General features: G+C 45.7%; 2 protein-coding genes across 2 annotated transcripts; both read left to right on the top strand.

Annotated features, from left to right (window-relative positions):
- The first annotated feature begins 210 nt into the window (after nucleotides 1-210).
- On the top strand, nucleotides 211-4,228 carry LOC105568720. Its single transcript, XM_012024589.1, has 4 exons — nucleotides 211-366; nucleotides 1,044-1,230; nucleotides 3,025-3,187; nucleotides 3,525-4,228. The coding sequence occupies exons 1-4, from the start codon at nucleotides 211-213 to the stop codon at nucleotides 3,676-3,678; spliced, it is 660 nt and encodes a 219-aa protein (XP_011879979.1). The 3' UTR covers nucleotides 3,679-4,228.
- A 5,682-nt stretch (nucleotides 4,229-9,910) lies between these two features.
- Nucleotides 9,911-14,341, top strand: LOC105568642. Its single transcript, XM_012024467.1, has 2 exons — nucleotides 9,911-10,168; nucleotides 13,904-14,341. The coding sequence occupies exons 1-2, from the start codon at nucleotides 10,010-10,012 to the stop codon at nucleotides 14,201-14,203; spliced, it is 459 nt and encodes a 152-aa protein (XP_011879857.1). The 5' UTR covers nucleotides 9,911-10,009; the 3' UTR covers nucleotides 14,204-14,341.
- The last annotated feature ends 2,074 nt before the right edge of the window (nucleotides 14,342-16,415 follow it).

Genomic DNA, 16,415 nt, shown 5'->3' with positions numbered 1-16,415 from the left:
CATTTCTCATATATGTGTGCAAGTACCACATCTAAATGTTGTCCGCCTGCATCGTCGCGCGTAAAGCTCTCAAAGTGAAAACGTTTCCGTTCATTATCCGCTTAACACGCGGTGGCCGGCTAATCAGTGCTATTAATTGCGATAATTGGCGCGGCTCGACCGCCCCGGCCGATCGGCGCCAAATCGTCAGTCCCGACGGTGTGTTTAAGAATGCGAATCCCCCGTATGTTCTCGCTGGCGATCCTGGGTGTCTACCTTCGCGATATTTATGCCGCCACTTTATCTCAAAGTAGCGGCTGGCTCGCGCGCGATAAGAGATACCTGGTGTATCCGCCGCCCAGAGACTATACTCCGACGAAAGTTCAGGTATGTGGTGCGAGTTCACAGGTTCGGAAAGTGTCCCGGGACAAAACAAACGGGGCCGTGTGAAAAATCGCGGTTAGACCGACAATTCGACGGGACTACCAAGGGATATTGCTAAATAAATAAACTAGAGAGATTTGTTTTGCCTTAATCGTTTCGATTATTACAGTTGTCGCGTGTATCTGAAATGCCTGCGCGTGATTAGATATTTCAATTCCCACTGATAAACTGTGCTGCCATGTGTTGAAATTTTTCTTCTCAAATTAGAATTAATAATAAAACAAGATTGTTCGGCGTAGCGTAGAGAAGCGAGAGCATCGCCTCAGATTTTCATTTTAGTTGATTTATTTCGGGCAACCATTAACAAAGTTCACTTGGCTTGGAAATTAAATAAAAGTTAAATAAAAATCGGCCTGTTATCGCGTTATTGGGATCGTTTTGTACAATCTCGACGGCGGGCGACACGTTTGATGGAGGATCCGCGATATCGCCGGCTATTCGAATCACAGAGTTTTGGGACATCCATTTTCCGATCTAATTTCGTGTGGTTGAACCTCGATCGCTCGTGGCACTGGAGAGAGCGGATGGCAGAGGCGGGAGGGAGGGAGGGCCGGGGTGATTCGATCTCTGGTTGTGGCAAACGATCGATGACACCTTCCTATATTTGAAAACCGTTCCAGTTAATCCTCGGCCTCGGTTTACCCATGGAAGTTGACGTCAGCATGATTATCGGCTACGTGATGAAATTTAATTACGTCCTGCCGTATAACGCCTCGTACTTGACGGATCCATACGTCCGCTATGACAGATCGATCAACCGCCATGTCGAGCCTGATGGAAATGACGCCTCTCCGCCAAATGCGAAAGGTATCATGTTCTTTGCCTGCGCGGCATGTGAGATTAATTGAAGCCATTGTCCGTCCAGAGGGCCGCTCGGCTTGTATCGGGAAATAAAATAACCTCGAATCATTATTCAAATGGCTAATCCGTGGCATTAGGGTCTCTATTAATTCCGTATGAATTAATTGGAACTATTGTGGTGGTATTTCTATTCGAAGGGCCTTCAAACGTATAAACGAAACGATATCTCAAATCATTGTCCAAATTATTGGACTCGTAGCGTTAATTTAAATTTCTGCTATTGTCGAATTGTGTCGCAAAGGTTTCAATTCGTGTTTTCAAGTTTAATATAGATTACTCGGGAAAAAACGTTATATCAAGTGTAATTGAAAAATAAAATCGTTGACACAACGTTTGTCCTAATAATCTGGATATTTAGTTTAATGCTTCAAGTTAAAATCCATAGCAAATACAATTGAGTGAATTCTTTATGTTTGTGGCAGCCCGTGACGTTTAATTCAAACAACTTTATTTTTTTAATTTAACAGCATTTTTTCCCGTGTATTAATACATTGAACTTTTATGTTTTATATACACAAATATTGTTAATACAGTTGATCACCGCATTGTGTTTGCACACTTGGGAATCGGAAGGAAATAAGCTCAAAATCATCGCTCGAGTCGGTCGCGCTCAAACAGCTCTTAGGCCCGGTTTTACCAAACGTCGCTTAACCTTAATTAGTTTAATTCGTGTTTGTCTCTTTCTAAAGGAACAGTTGGAAAGAGACAAAGAACGACTTGGGCTAAGCGTAAAGTTAAACAACGTTGGTGAAACCGGACCTTAATAAAAAAAGATACCGATCTGGCGCGGATGCTGCGGCACGCACCTGAGTGAATATGGAAAGATAAAGTTTATCTCGAGGATCACATTTTCCGGAACTTCGCGAAAAAGTCCCCCAGCGAAAGGCTTATGAATTTTACGTCCTCCCGCTTCTCGGGCCCGCTGCTTCTACACGTTCGAAAGGAAGACGGTCAGATATCGAAGAGAAAGCGTGAGATATTATGTAGGAGGCAGCGTGGATGACAAGATGTATCGAGAGGGTTCTCGAGTGGAATACCGTCCTTCGAAATCTAACGAGTGTACTCGAGAAGCGCAGAACAAGGCTTAATACCGCCTATCGGGATAAGGCAAGGGTCCTTTTCCTTTAAATGTTAATAAGCCTACTTTTGTTGCGTGACTCGTGCGCCTACGTCCTGGCACAATAGACGTTAATCCTGCTCCTTTATCGGAGGACTCTCCCATTCCCTTTGATCGCGTTAATCCTGACGTAGCCTGGATCCTTCCTTATTCCTTTTTTTTCTGTCGTGCCTCTTCTTACGCTGTATTGGACTCATAACGACTCGTGGCGTTTGATTCTCGGATACTTGACGGCCTTTGACGATATTTTCCAAGATATTGACCGGCAGCGATACAAGAAACAAAAATTATTGTACATACGTTTAACCATAAGCTTATATTATATTTTGTGCACAGAGCTGCAATCTTAGAAAAAGACTAGAAAAAAGAATCATTTCTTTGCATATTATTTACTTTGAAGTATACATAATATTGTTATTTTTTAAAAAAGAAGTATTTTACTTAGTGTTTACAGAAATGATATCTTACAAATAATCCATTAGTTAAAAATACACAACGTATTCGTGAACGTTTCGTGCCGTACACTTCACTTTTCTGTCATAATTTCAATATTGTATTTATTTGTATTATTTTTTTTGCATACGTTTCATCTGTGTTTCCATTGTTATTTTTTCGACGTGAAGGGGCTTTGATGTCCAGATGGGAGTATTACGAAATCCTCGAGTCGGCCTTCGAGTCTACGCGTTCGGGGAAAGCTTGCCTTTTGAAAACCATTTGCGAAGCCGCGGCGGTGCCTTTTCGACGGAGCCATACTCTGACTGCGCAGCTCGCTCATATTTTCCTCACGTAAGCGTTAATCCGGCAGGTAGTCTCTTAGAATAATCTTTAGCTAAGCCGGAATAGCTTGGCGATTAAGGAACTGTTACATTTGCCGTACCATTGTTGCGGCTTAGAAATGTGAATAGTTTGCGCTACATACACGGCCGTATTGTGTGACTGTTAATGCATACCTAGGCTCATGTGCATGCGAGCATAAGACATTTATTCAGAATGAATGGAACGTTTGTATGCTCTGCATAATGTCTCTACTTCTCGGGATATTGTTTCATAATTTTTTTTTCCGCGTGAGAAACGACAGTTGCGTCTTAAAGACGTGATTATTTTTGTAATGCAAATATTTCAGGCCTTCCACCACATCTGAGCCATTCAGGAACGCCTTCGATCAAGAATATCGTGCCGCTGAGATCGCAGGTCAACGAGACCCCAGCAGTTGTTACGATTTATTTCCGGAGTGCACGGAAAGCCTCTTAGATTATTTTACCGAGATATTAGAATAGCCATGTCATTCTAGGAGAGGTTCTCATTGTAGACCTTACGTTGCGCCTTTACGTTTAATCAAGACCATTAGGATTCGTGGACGTCGCGCAGGGAGATCGTTTTAATCGCGATAGTAGAATCGGCAGATTTTTTTTCTCTGACGTTGTACGAGAAAATATTATTTGCCGCGGTATATTTTAAAACAAAATATATTTTGACGTTTACGGTGTAGTAAATAATGATCGACTAAGTCATTAACGATTGAGTTATAATCGAGATAATTTTATCTATAATCTAAATTTTGAAAAGTCTCAACACAAATTATTGAACTCTTAATTTTGGCCAATTCAATTTCTAATTGCGACTAATTTGTATTAGGCAATTACATGCCTTGTACCGGAATATTTGGATATAATTTCTGTACGTTTGACAAAACACGCCACACAATAGAAGCGAAATCGAGCAGATTTTGAGACACAAACGATGTATCCTTTTTAATAACAGCTCCGTTTCACCGCGTCGTGATTAGTGGCCGGTTTTCTTGGCCGCTATAAATTTCGAGCAGACCATTTTCTCTTCGCATGCACCTGTTGTCGAACGAGAGTATTGGCAATAACATCCGATAACTGCGTCACGTTCAGTCGCAAGCAGCGCGTCCTTCATCCTTCTTGGTTCCGTGTGCTTCCTCTCGCCATTTCCTTCGTCCATTTACTTCCGCCCCGCCCATTGTTCTGTTCTTTAATATTTGTAATATCAGCTCGTGTGTGTGCACGACTGTGCGACGGAGCTCGTAATTTACGAGCTTAGAAAAGGCATCTCGCATGCCTCGACGTAAATGTGCACTGGATGTCCCAAAATAAAACACCGGAGATAACGACAGTACTTTTTTGTAATGCAAGCAAATTATTTTTGAACGATCAAAGGCCGAGTTAAGTCGATTTATTCTTTGTTCCGATAATTTAATAATAATTGAATTTTCTAAGCCGCTACTTGTCGGTGCGAAGGCGCGACATTTCGTTAACGATCATATTCAAGCGCGGAACTTTTGAAAAGTTGGAAATTTCAGTGTCACGCGATTTCGAATAGATGAAAAAGCACAGACTCGCGAAAAGGACGGGGATTGGGAAAATCTCGATATCACGTTATCCCCAGAGAAACGCGACGTGAAAAGTAGGATCAGGTGATTCGACGTCTTCCGGCGATCAAAGCGGCGAAAAAAGATAATAAGCGGCCTTTGTGAGGCCTTCGGCGAGAGTTCAAGGTTACGGATATCCTGGCGTGGCGGCAATATAGAAGATACCGACGCTATAGAATTCGACGACGAGAGCTGCCAACGCCGTTTCACATTTCGCGAATCTGTTTTATGCTATCATTTCCGTTACGTGTATATATTTTTTATCAAGTGGTCTCGAACCTATTGTCCGATACCTGAATTTATGGAACACGATGATACCTTTTTATGTAAAATTTTTCCCACCAATTGTCCCAGTTTGCGAAGGGCTCTTTATTTTTGATTGCCGTTAAATCGAAAACTCTTGAAGCTTTCACAGTTTTTTTTTGTTTTAGAGGGGAAAATCTCGAGATTAGGCTCGGAGAGATCGACCGAAAATAGTTTTCGAATTTGTGTTTTTATTAGAATTGATAGAACGCGTCCGTTTAACCTGTAGTCGACTAGAACCGCTCGATTCAAGTGGACAGGGCAATTGGCTTTAGTTCGCATGTACTGTCGTGGATTCCGCCGCGTGGAATTGAATTACAACTCCGAGACGACGAGTAATAAAACTCACCCTCCTGTATCCCTGTTCGACTGTTCGTCGTGGTAAGAGGAAACGAATCGGCCTTCTCTGGGGATTATTCAAAAAGATATCGATCGGCGACCAGCAAGTTTCCGACTCGCAACGGGAACGTGTTCAACACGTTACTGCTGCCGAAATGTCCTAACGTGAATTACAGTCGACGATGGGGGGGTGTGTGATTGCTATCAATCTGCATCAAGTTCAGAAAGAGTCAGGCCGATATGTTCCCAAGTTTTTAACAAACTGCACACGTGTTGTAATTATGTAAAGCGAGACTTTACGACGGAACGTTTCGATAGAATTGAAGCAGAAGTTTTCCCGCCGCACTTTCGGTTTCCGGGCACTTTATCATTCGTTTCGAGCCACTTGCAAGGCGCTGACGAACGGCGGGTATTTTTTTCAATTTTCGCCTGGAGCGGCGCGTGCAACTATCGCGGAAAATAGATCTTCCGATACCGCCATTGTTGACCAGCGTGATAAACTGACCCCGCATACGTCTTCTTTTGTTTCAGAAATACCCCGCGCGCAGCTCTGTTACGTAACCATTTATTTTTAGTTCACCGCCGATTTTGTGCATTGTACCCCGCAATCCGACCTCTCCCGATATAAAGAGAAATGATCGAAGCCGCGGAAATGTTTCCCTGCCGCGCTGTCAAGGAAGCACTTTGCGCGAATCCCGTTCTTTAACCGAGGCGTCCCCGCGATACCGCAATTTAATTTTGCGACGCATTAATCTTCCCCCATTTTTTTTTATTCACATAACACTCTGGGCAAAAAAAGGACAGTTAGCAACCCATTTTGGTGCCCACAATTAGTAATCGAATTATTTGGATAGTTCGTAACTCTAATCTTTTACGAATTTTACCCCGCGTAACCAAAAATCGCTATTACCTTTCCTATCTGTAGCCAAGATTTTAAAGTAATACTAATCAATTCTCTCAATTAGTTCTGTCGATATTCAATAACGCAAAGATAATTTTCACTTAACAGGCACTAACGGAAATGTTAAGTTGCTTACCCGAGTCGAAATTTTGGTACTATTTTGGCACTTTTAAGGATAACTTACACCTACTTAGCTGATCTATACACCTACATAGACCAGCAATAATCTACTTTGATGACATTGCATGTTTTACTCCTACCTTGAATCTTTAATTCTAAAAATTTACTAAAGACCTACTTTAATGCCAAATTGGCAAAAGCAGAAATTTCCGACACTATCGGTTTTAAAGTAGGAGTAAATTTTGTACTTGCGGTTCGATCTCTTTTACTATTTTAGGTTCTGCTGTATAATAGAGTTAAAGGTTCAACAAAGGGCCAAAGTTTCGACTCTGGTTTAGTTACGAGTAGAAATTTTTGTACTATTTTGACACTTTTAAGGATAATTTGATGACATATTTTTTTACTTCTCTCAGGAATCTTAAAAATTTACTTTAGCTCCTACTTAAAAAGACCCACTTTAATGCTAAATTGGCAAAAGTAGAAATTTCCGACACTATCGGTTTTAAAGTAGGAGTAAATTTTGTACTTGCAGTTCGGCCTCTTTTACTGTCTTAAGTCCTGCTGTATAATAGAATTAAAGGTTCAACAAAGGGCCAAATTTTCGACTCGGGTAACTACAAAGGAAACGGTCAAAATTTTTCCCAGAGTAGAGTTACGAACAATCCAAATAATTCGATTACTAATTGTGGGCCCCAAAATGTGTTGCTGTCTTTTTTCCCAGAGCGCGTACAACACTCGTCTGCAACACGATATGCAGACGCGAGATAGGAAAGTCAGATTTCCGCGTGTACAAGGATTTTCATCCCCGCTGAGCAGCGCGAAGGTCAAGAAGAGTTTTCGCCGAGGAATAAATCCTTTGTTCCGTTTGCATCTTGCTCGAGCGTTCGCATCTCCATTTTCCTCGCGGAGGACGAATGGACGTTGCTTAGCCGACCGTGGGGCGAATACGCGTTTTGCATTCAGCCGCGGCTCCGACGGCGATCCCGTGTACATAACGAGGGTGAGGTTTTACGAGATATCGTACGGCCGTCCTGATTCAATTTGACGTCGTGAACTCGCGCCGACCTACAAAGATATTCCACGATGCTTGCGAGATTAAGGGATACCGAGCGGGCTCGAGAGATCCCGCCGCGGCGGAACGGAACTTCGCCTTTTCTCGTTACCCCGCCGGCCATTTTTCTCCGCGGAACGGACCGACCCCGCCCTCGCACAAATTATCGCTAAGATTTTATTACGTTACCGGATCGTCCGTTTAAAGGCCGAAATACCCGCCGCCGGCCACCGTCGATCATGACGTCCGAAGTTGGAAACGCGAACGATTCTTCGCAATTTACGGTCGCGGGCAAGAAAGAGAGGTACATCCTCGCGGGAAGTAAAAAAGTCTATAAATTCAAAATCATTGGACACGACGTGCACTTTGTATCATCGTAATCGGAGGAAACGTTTATTTCTAGTTTATTATTCCGCCTCTCGTCGAAGTCGACTAATACAAAGTGTACGGAGTATGTGTACAATACAAACAGGCCCCTTTCGCTGCTTATTCTCTTGGCTACACCACCGAGAGGAGAGTTTACCTTTGACCTTTTTATTCCATCGCAGACAACTTGGAAGTCGTTCTGAAAGGGGCCAACGTTGTTGCTATTCCGCGGAATACAGTCTCCGAACGGCTCGTATCCGCGATTGAAGACACCATACGGAAAGCCGGACTTAAAGAGGAAGATATTGCCTCGTTGCCCTTTTCGTTCGACTTTTCGCTTCTCTTTTCTCTTTCTTTTTCATAATGCGACTTCGATTTCGGCTCGGGCCCGGAGGCCACGGTTTTGCCGCTTTTATCGGGGAAAACTTTTTTCTCTGACGCGATCAGCCAAGTACCGATCTGTTCGTTCTTAGTGCGACATTAAGGTGATATCATAACGAAAGTGGAACGCAGCCCTTTCGCGGCTCACCGACGCGATAGACATTTTTTTCTCCTTGATGCACTACGCGGAGTCAACGAACTTATTCTGGCGACTCGCGAAAGGATTCGTGAAACCGGCGCGGACTTTTAGGCGAAGAGACAAATTTTCGAACGCTGTAAAGAAACATGTACGGTTGCTGTGTGACGTTCTGATTATAAGACAGGCTGAAAGAGAGATAGATTAAAGCGGGGATTCTCAAAATTTCCAAATAACATACAGCGTTGCGACGCCTTAAGTCAAGGACATGAAGCTGAATAGAACTTCTGACAGTCTAATCAAGTGGCCGTGATAAATCGAAGAGAAATTTAAATTTTTGGCGAAGCAGTTTGGTGCAACGCAGAATTCCATAATGCGCCAAATCCCGAGGCTGCGTAATACGCTTTTGAGATATCACTATTTTGCCATTGAGAAAAAGAACATGCTTTATTTTCATTCGCAAACTCACACGCAGCAAATATCGAGTTCTATTGTCACCTTCCCGAGGCGAAAATCTAAGTCGTATAAGTCATCATTAAACACAACTTATGCTCAATTTCTTGTTGGTGTTCGTTCTTGAATGCTCTGCGTCATATTCTCAATGCTCCAAATTATAGTCGGCTCACGAGTTGCGGTGAGACGATATCAGCAACGTGCTCCAAAGTCATATATTTCTTCGAAAAGCAGCTCTCGGAGCACTGGCCTTTTCAATATTTAAAAATGTTACCGGTATATATATTAAGCCCCGTGTCTAATACTTGGACCAAGTTCTAGCATCGTGGACACAGGCCTTTACGCTTATCCTTTGAGCATTTGTATAGCACGGATTTCCGCCTCGGGTTACATGGAATTAGAATTGTTACAGATTTGACGCGACACTTATTCGTAATCCCTTCTTTAGCGCTATCGTGCTCCTCAAGTGCAAATCAGGGAAGAATTTAATTGAAACACGCTCATTTCGTAGCATTAGTAATTCTCAACAGCGACGTAGACGCGCGCGTGTTTGTGTGTGATTAAAGCAACTCCACCGAGACACGCGTGGCTCTCCAAGCACGCATTCGCTCTTTCGTATATTACGCCATTTCGCGTTACGACGTACATTTAATTCGCATGACACGCTACAGAGGTGCGAAGAGGTCCCATCGTAACTTTTAGCAGCCGTGTTACAGTCGCACGACGCGGTGGCCGCAAACTTAACTTATTAACGGAGACGCGTTAACGTGCAATTTCGCGATCCCGGCGTCGTATAATCGCGTGTCGCGTCGCGCTGATTTCAAATATTTGTCCAAGCCGCGTCCGGATGGTGGATGCGAGACGCGTGTTACGGGATACGCGGTCGTTATGCGCGCGTTGTCATTGGGAATTGCTCCTCGCCGTATCGCGCAAACGACGTTACGAAACCGGCTCGAGCCACGAAGCCTCGTGGCTGGCAATTCGTCGGCAACTCCCGGGGAAGCCGCGCAAACATTTGCGCTGGGGGTTGTTTAACGGTCCCCGCGACACACAACGAAAGCGATGCCTCCGAAACCAATCCGGGTCTTCGCTGCCTTCGGAGTTCGACGTCGCTTAATCGGACGCCGGGGAATTCCACGTGTCACGTTGCGACCGTACTCCGGAAAATGATCGGATCGATTGTTCTTGCTCTCCTCCTGCTCTGCCAATCGATCAACGCCGGGGGATGCCTGCGGGCGAACGGCACTCACGACGAAATCTCAGAGGCAGCGCACCGGCACAGGCTGAGAAGGAGCCTCACGTTTCCCGATCAGTCTATGCTCTTGGTATGTAATTGGTTGATCGACGAAATTGCGCCGTTCGTTGCATTTGACATGCCAATTGTCGATCGCTTGGTGCAAATGACCGTACAGTTGTACAGTCTTATTCATTAATACCTGCACCTGCGTTTTATCGTCATTTTTCTCATCCTATACAAATCACTGAGTTTCAGGCTGCACGTATGTACTACCCATAGACATAGTAAATATAGATTGAGCGTCCCATTGAATAAGCTGCAGCTTGTGAAGTCAGAGACAGAGAAGATTTAACAAGACTTTCTTTCTCTGTCTCACCATGAGAAGGGAGAATCACGCCTATGCAGTACTGCACAGGCACGATTCGTTTATTTTACGATAGTGTAAGACAGAGAAAGAAAGTCTTTTTAAATCTTCTCTCTCTCTCTCTCTCTCTTCACAAGCTCCAGCTTATTCAATGGAACGCTCAGTCAAGAGCCAATAAAACACAATAATAGTAATAACAATGAGACGCTCAGTCTATATTTACTATATTTATGGTACTGCCACAGTATAATTAGTAGATTCACTCGGTCATTTGTTTCGTTTTGCGTCAATCCCTTCATCCGACATTGTTCTGGGCAGACCAATGAGAGAAAAGTTGTATGTGTGGTAGTGTGGCTTTGATGAGTACGTATACACACACACACACACATCGCTGGATCCTGCCTGAGTGCACGGCGGAATACCACGTGATCGGGACCGCAAAGATCAAAGGGGCCGTCAGAGAGCGGACCTACTACACTCTTAAGCGTGTACCGTCAAAAATTGGAGGTACACGTTAAAATAAAAAGTATACGTAATTATGAGGCACATGAAAATCCACCAAAGTAGGAGGGAAGATAGTACCTCGAGGTATTAATGAATAGGCATTAATGAATAAGACTGTACATAGAATGTTACGCACGAAACTTTATTATTCGAGGGAGAAAATAATGAAATTATGTTGCGCGATACACGTACGTGTGATATTAAAATTAATTTATATTCCCCGGCAGTTTATTGCGACAGATCGGTGCAGTTTCCGTTATTCGGATAATTAAAAGCAGCGTCGGGGGCGTCGCGCGCCCGAAAATGAATGTACACGGCCGTTTTCGCGCGCGCCATCCTTCGTCCAATTTTCCCGGACAGCGTGTTTCCCCGCAAACACCACCGGCGGATGGTCCCCGACGTTCCCGGCACGGCGCGAAGAAAATCGACCAGCGCGAGGATATCGCGCGCATTTTCGGGACGTTTTTTTCGGCGACGCGCGGGGTAATTATTCGGCCCCGCGGGCGTTGACGTCGACGGAGAATTATTAGACGGCCGGCCGTGCCGATACGCCGGCGCGCGTACAACGCGCGCCCCGATCTTTCGTGGCCCATTCAATCTCCGTGACAGCTGACGCGCCCGGGCCGCAGGGTGGACGAGGGGGGAGGCTCGGCGCGGACATGGGACCGCACATATGTACAGGATGTTGCCGGTGCGCGCCCCTCGCGGACGCGACACATGCCGGCGCGCGTATGAATTTCGATAAAACCGCGAGAATTTCCACGGAGGGATCGGTACCTACCTTGGCGCGACGGCGCGTCTGGCGAGGACAGTTTAACGAGATTCAGCCCGGGCTTCGTACGTCGGATCTGTGTGGGAAACCGGTACGTTCCCTTTTTTTCTCTTTTTCGCACACGTCGTGTCGCCGCGGCAGTCGCCGAGCGAAATCGATACATTCCACGAGCCGGTGATAGACTGCCCGGTTGGACTCCCGGGGCGCGCGAATGGACGCCGCGCCGACATTCATTACTCCGCGCTAATTGAAGGCGCGATCGCACCGGCGACTTAGGTCGGAAAACAGAAATCGGAGATTATTACATTCCGAGTCTCTCTCTCTCTCTCTCTCTCTCTCTCTCTCTCTCTCTCTCTCTCTCTCTCTCTCTCTCTCTCTCTCGGCGCGGCGAACGAGCATATACTCTTGTGTATTATCATTGAAAGCGAAGACTTGCTACGTTTGTCCGGGACTAGCAAGTTTTCGCTGGTGCACATTTATTTAGCAAGAGAGGAAAGCGCGTGTTTGTTCCACGAACAAATTATTTATCTTTATTTCCGCGAGTAATTAAGTCTTGTCGAGAATTTTAATTAATTTCACATTAGTCCTGCGATTAAGTGAGTAAGTGAGCAAGCCACTTTGATGACTTTACAGTGTCATCAAGCTCGCGAGACTCGAAGAAATACAAGTAATTCTCGTACTTCTAATGCATTATATTTTAAATCCTTTGCTTTATTCAAGATATAGAAGGGTTTGTATCTGTTACTAACGGAGGGAGAGAGAGAGAGAGGAGGGGGGGGAGAGAAAGGGGAAGAGCGAGCGCGATAATTCTCAAAGCTTGAAATATTTCGAGCGCGAAGGGACAGCCCTCGTCGGCGAGAGACACCCGCGCCGGAATTACGCTCGTACGATACGCTCGCAATCAATTATTCGCGCATAATGTCGGGTCCGCGCGCGCATTGTTTGCCCCGGGAGAGGGGGAGGGGGAGAAAGAATTATTGCGCGTCGGCTCCTTTTTTTTCTTCGGCGTGCATTTCCCACCACCCCCCCCCTTCCCGGCACCCCAGGTACTCGGCGGCGGAACGATTCTACGCGGAAATTTGCGGTTTTATCGGAAATTCATACGAGGGGCGGTCCGCGCGGGCCCGCGCGCGGAAATTGGACGAACTTCGTGGACGATCCACGGAATTTGGAATCCACGACGTGCTGTCGCGGTCATCGCGATTCATTCTCGTCGGTGTACACAACGCGGCATCGCTCTGTTACACCGTCGCGCCGGCGAGAATAATTAAACGCGCGCGACATCATCCTCTCGATGCGGCGGGAGTGGCAATAACCAGCGCATTGAACGACGTGACGAGCGTCATTATCTAGCAGAGCTATCGATTTGAGTCGAAACTCGTAGCCGCGAGACGCGAAAGCTCGAAAGTTATCTTTTTATACAGGGTGTTATGTAATACCCGTCTCACCTCTTATTTACGGATCGAGCGGATTAGACTGAGTCGAAAAGTCCTCTATCATTTTGCAAATATCGCAATGGGTAACGAGTTATTAATTGTTAAAACTCGCTGTCTTAGCCCGGCCTACCGGCCAATTCAAGCGCGCGGCGAGATGCGGCCGTCCCGCGATTGGCGCTGCTAGGCGCGCGGGAATTTGTTTATGACACACGGCAACGGCTACGTATAATCAGCAACTCCTCGTCTAGTCCGCTCTATCTGCAAATAAGAGGTGAGACGGGTATTACAGAACAACTTGTATATTCATACAGCTGTGTGTGACAAGAGAAAGCTTAAAACTACGAAATAGATTCTTTGAACGTTCAGAGGATGAGGAGCCTATTATTAAGCTCCACCGCGCTCGCTTGTTCCTCGTTTTATAAAATTATAAATAAAAATCGGGAAAAAACCTATCCGTCCTCTAAGGATTTTAAACTCTTGCATCCATTTCTATCGATGCAGATCGACTTTAATCTCGGTTTAACTTTCTTTTTATCTTGATCTAGTCCTAAGAGTTGGAAAAAGATGGAAAGTAAATTAAACCGAGATTAAACTACATTCGTAGAATTGGATGTTAGGCGGATTCGATTTGACGATAACGCGGCAACAATGTCGGTGAAGCATCGCGACGCGGGGATACAGCGACGTGAAGATAATTTCTCGTTCCGGTGAGAGCGTCATTATATTTTCCGCCTTCCGCTTTCGCAGCTGATCTTCGGTCTGGGCACTCCGCTGCAGCTGGATCGCGAGAGCGTAATTGTGGGCGTGTTTGCGAAAATGTGGTACACCTTGCCGAGCAACGCCACGGATTTCACCGAGCCGGGGGTGTATTACACGAGAGCCAGCAGGAGCAGGTGGAGCTTTTACAGGATGTTCGAAAGGGTGGCGGCCATGTACGGCTTTGGTGGCAAAGAGTGTTTACTCAGGGCCATTTGCGAAGTCGCTTACGTCCCATTCGACGTCCGTCACGGTTTGCTGGGACAATTGGTGCAGACGTTCCTCAGGTAAATGAATCGCGTGCTATTTGGGAAAATTGACGCGCTCGGATCTCACGTCGCGAAACGCAAGTCTCTCTCTCTCTCGGACGCAGATGCAAAGAAGACAGAAAGAAAGGGTTATCGTAATTAAATAGAGACGTCTCTTTTCTTGAATTTCACGCGCTTGAAAAATTTGTGATATTGATATTAACTTTCTTCCTGATCGGTAAATGGTTTTATTGAGCTTCAATAACGCGATATTAACTAATCGTTTCGGTCCGAATTCTCGCCGAGACTACGTCGACTGTAATACTCGCTCCAAGATATATCCCGCGTGTTATATATTACGATGTATCCCGCATATATATATATATATATATATATATATATATATATATCCCCGTTGACCTCCGCTTATGTGAAAGAATGTCTCTGTTATCGATAATCGTTGGGAGCAGGCGTCGCCGGTGAGAAAAATCGATTAGCCGCGCCACGCGATAAAACGTCGGCCCCGCGTAACGTCAATTACACGCGAACATAATGTCACTGTGGAGACGGCGAGGATATTTAATAAACATCGCATCTCGTCGCGCGCCGCGGGATTTTTCGATAAACCGTACACCAGCGCGATATTTCTCGCTTTGTTGTAATTTCTCACCGCGCGGCGCAGCCACCGCGCACCGTGTATATGCGAGTACCATGGGATTCCAGGCCCTCCAGCACCCGGGAAGAGTACGACGAGTACGGGGATCGGGAATATCGGGCGGCCGAACGGCTGGGCGAGCAGGCGGAGGGCGCAGCCTGCCACGCCCTTTATCCGGAATGCCGCAGAAGTGTGCTCGACGTGTTTTCCACGATGACCACGTGACCGGATGGAAACCCCGACGGCGGGCGGCGCGGATGGAATCCCGCCGAACGACGCGATCGTCAAGATCGAAAGCCCAAAAGCTCGATCTGCCGCGCGATCACGATCGCCGAAGCACCCCTCTGGAAATTTCCCACACGGGGAGAATTTGCTTCTAAAATTTATCCTGAAAATCGCGGGAGCATTTTAAGAGCTTTATAGAACTCGCAATTTTAAAGAACTCACAAATAGATGTAATATCGCCAGTGGTTTAAAGCCAATGATATGTAGTAGTTTTTTTTCAAACGACCTACACTGGCCAATGTTTTTATTTAAAAAAAACGACGTTTTGGTTCCAAATTTGGACTAACATAACGATATCATTCATTTTAAAGAACTTTATGAGAGTTTTCTGGAATTTTACCATACATTTCACTAGTACAACAAAATGTATACTAACAATAAGTATAATTACTAGTAGAGTGTATGGCAAAATTTGACAAAACTCTGATAAAGTTGTTCGAAATGCCAGGTTGTCCCACGATTACATGATTTTCAGGATAAACTTTAAGAAAATATATTCTCTCCGTGTTCCAACGCGATCGAGATTATCGGGGATGTTCCTGTTCGCGTAAACGCGACGCGGGCAGCTGCGAGATTCCGCGCTGAGAACCGGCTCGCGCCATTTGATTCGCTCGCGCGGAAAGAGCGTGCACGTATATGCATTTGTCAATTACAAAATTGAATTCCGACGGTGCCGCTTGCCGCAAACGCGAAAGCGAGATTCCGTACGAATAATCCATCTCCGCTCTCGATGTTTCGTCGTTTCGGTGATGTGAGGAGGTCGTGAGAACGCTCTCCTCCCGTTCTCCCCCGGAAGTGGCATTCCTCTCCTTCCCGATTCGGAGTTTCATCTTCCTAAAAGTGCGCGTAAGAAACACGGGAGTTTCGGCGGGCGGAATGCCGGTATTTGATATTAAAGAATCCTCGGCATTCGCGGAGGATCCGGCCTCTCGCGAAGTTCATCGCGGTTTTTCCGTTACTTCGGCGCATTCCCCGTATAATCAGTCGAAAAGAAAAGGGCTCGCCGGAAGTTTTTCGCGGGGCGGCTCTCGCGATTTCTTTACGTTCCCACGGAGCTGCGCGATCGAATTATTTACCTTGCCCGGTGTTTCTTTTCTTCCTCCTCCTAATTGCACGGAAACTGAATCCCCGGACTGTGAGACGTGGAAGAAAGAATAGCGGCTGTCGGGAGTTTTGCAAATGTCGCGGAAAATAATTGAAGCTTGCGAAAGCGCGCATCTGTCTCTTTGCGCGTCACATAAGCCAATTTGTGCGATGGGATTGTTTGCCCGCGCGCACTATTATATATTATATATTTGCACGCGCACGCATACAC

This window comes from Vollenhovia emeryi, unplaced genomic scaffold, assembly GCF_000949405.1.
Source record: "Vollenhovia emeryi isolate VEMERY1.0 unplaced genomic scaffold, V.emery_V1.0 DF939128.1, whole genome shotgun sequence".
Classification (NCBI taxonomy): Eukaryota; Metazoa; Arthropoda; class Insecta; order Hymenoptera; family Formicidae; genus Vollenhovia; species Vollenhovia emeryi.
The sequence above is the reverse complement of the archived record's forward strand: the minus strand, read 5'-3'. Positions and strand labels throughout refer to the sequence as shown.

Coding starts and splice junctions, on each gene's coding strand:
- LOC105568720 (XM_012024589.1), top strand. CDS start 211: ATGCGAATCCCCCGTATGTTCTCGCTGGCGATCCTGGGTGTCTACCTT. Junction 1,231..3,024: donor CTCTCCGCCAAATGCGAAAG/GTATCATGTTCT, acceptor TTCGACGTGAAG/GGGCTTTGATGTCCAGATGG. Junction 3,188..3,524: donor CTCGCTCATATTTTCCTCAC/GTAAGCGTTAAT, acceptor CAAATATTTCAG/GCCTTCCACCACATCTGAGC.
- LOC105568642 (XM_012024467.1), top strand. CDS start 10,010: ATGATCGGATCGATTGTTCTTGCTCTCCTCCTGCTCTGCCAATCGATC. Junction 10,169..13,903: donor CCGATCAGTCTATGCTCTTG/GTATGTAATTGG, acceptor CCGCTTTCGCAG/CTGATCTTCGGTCTGGGCAC.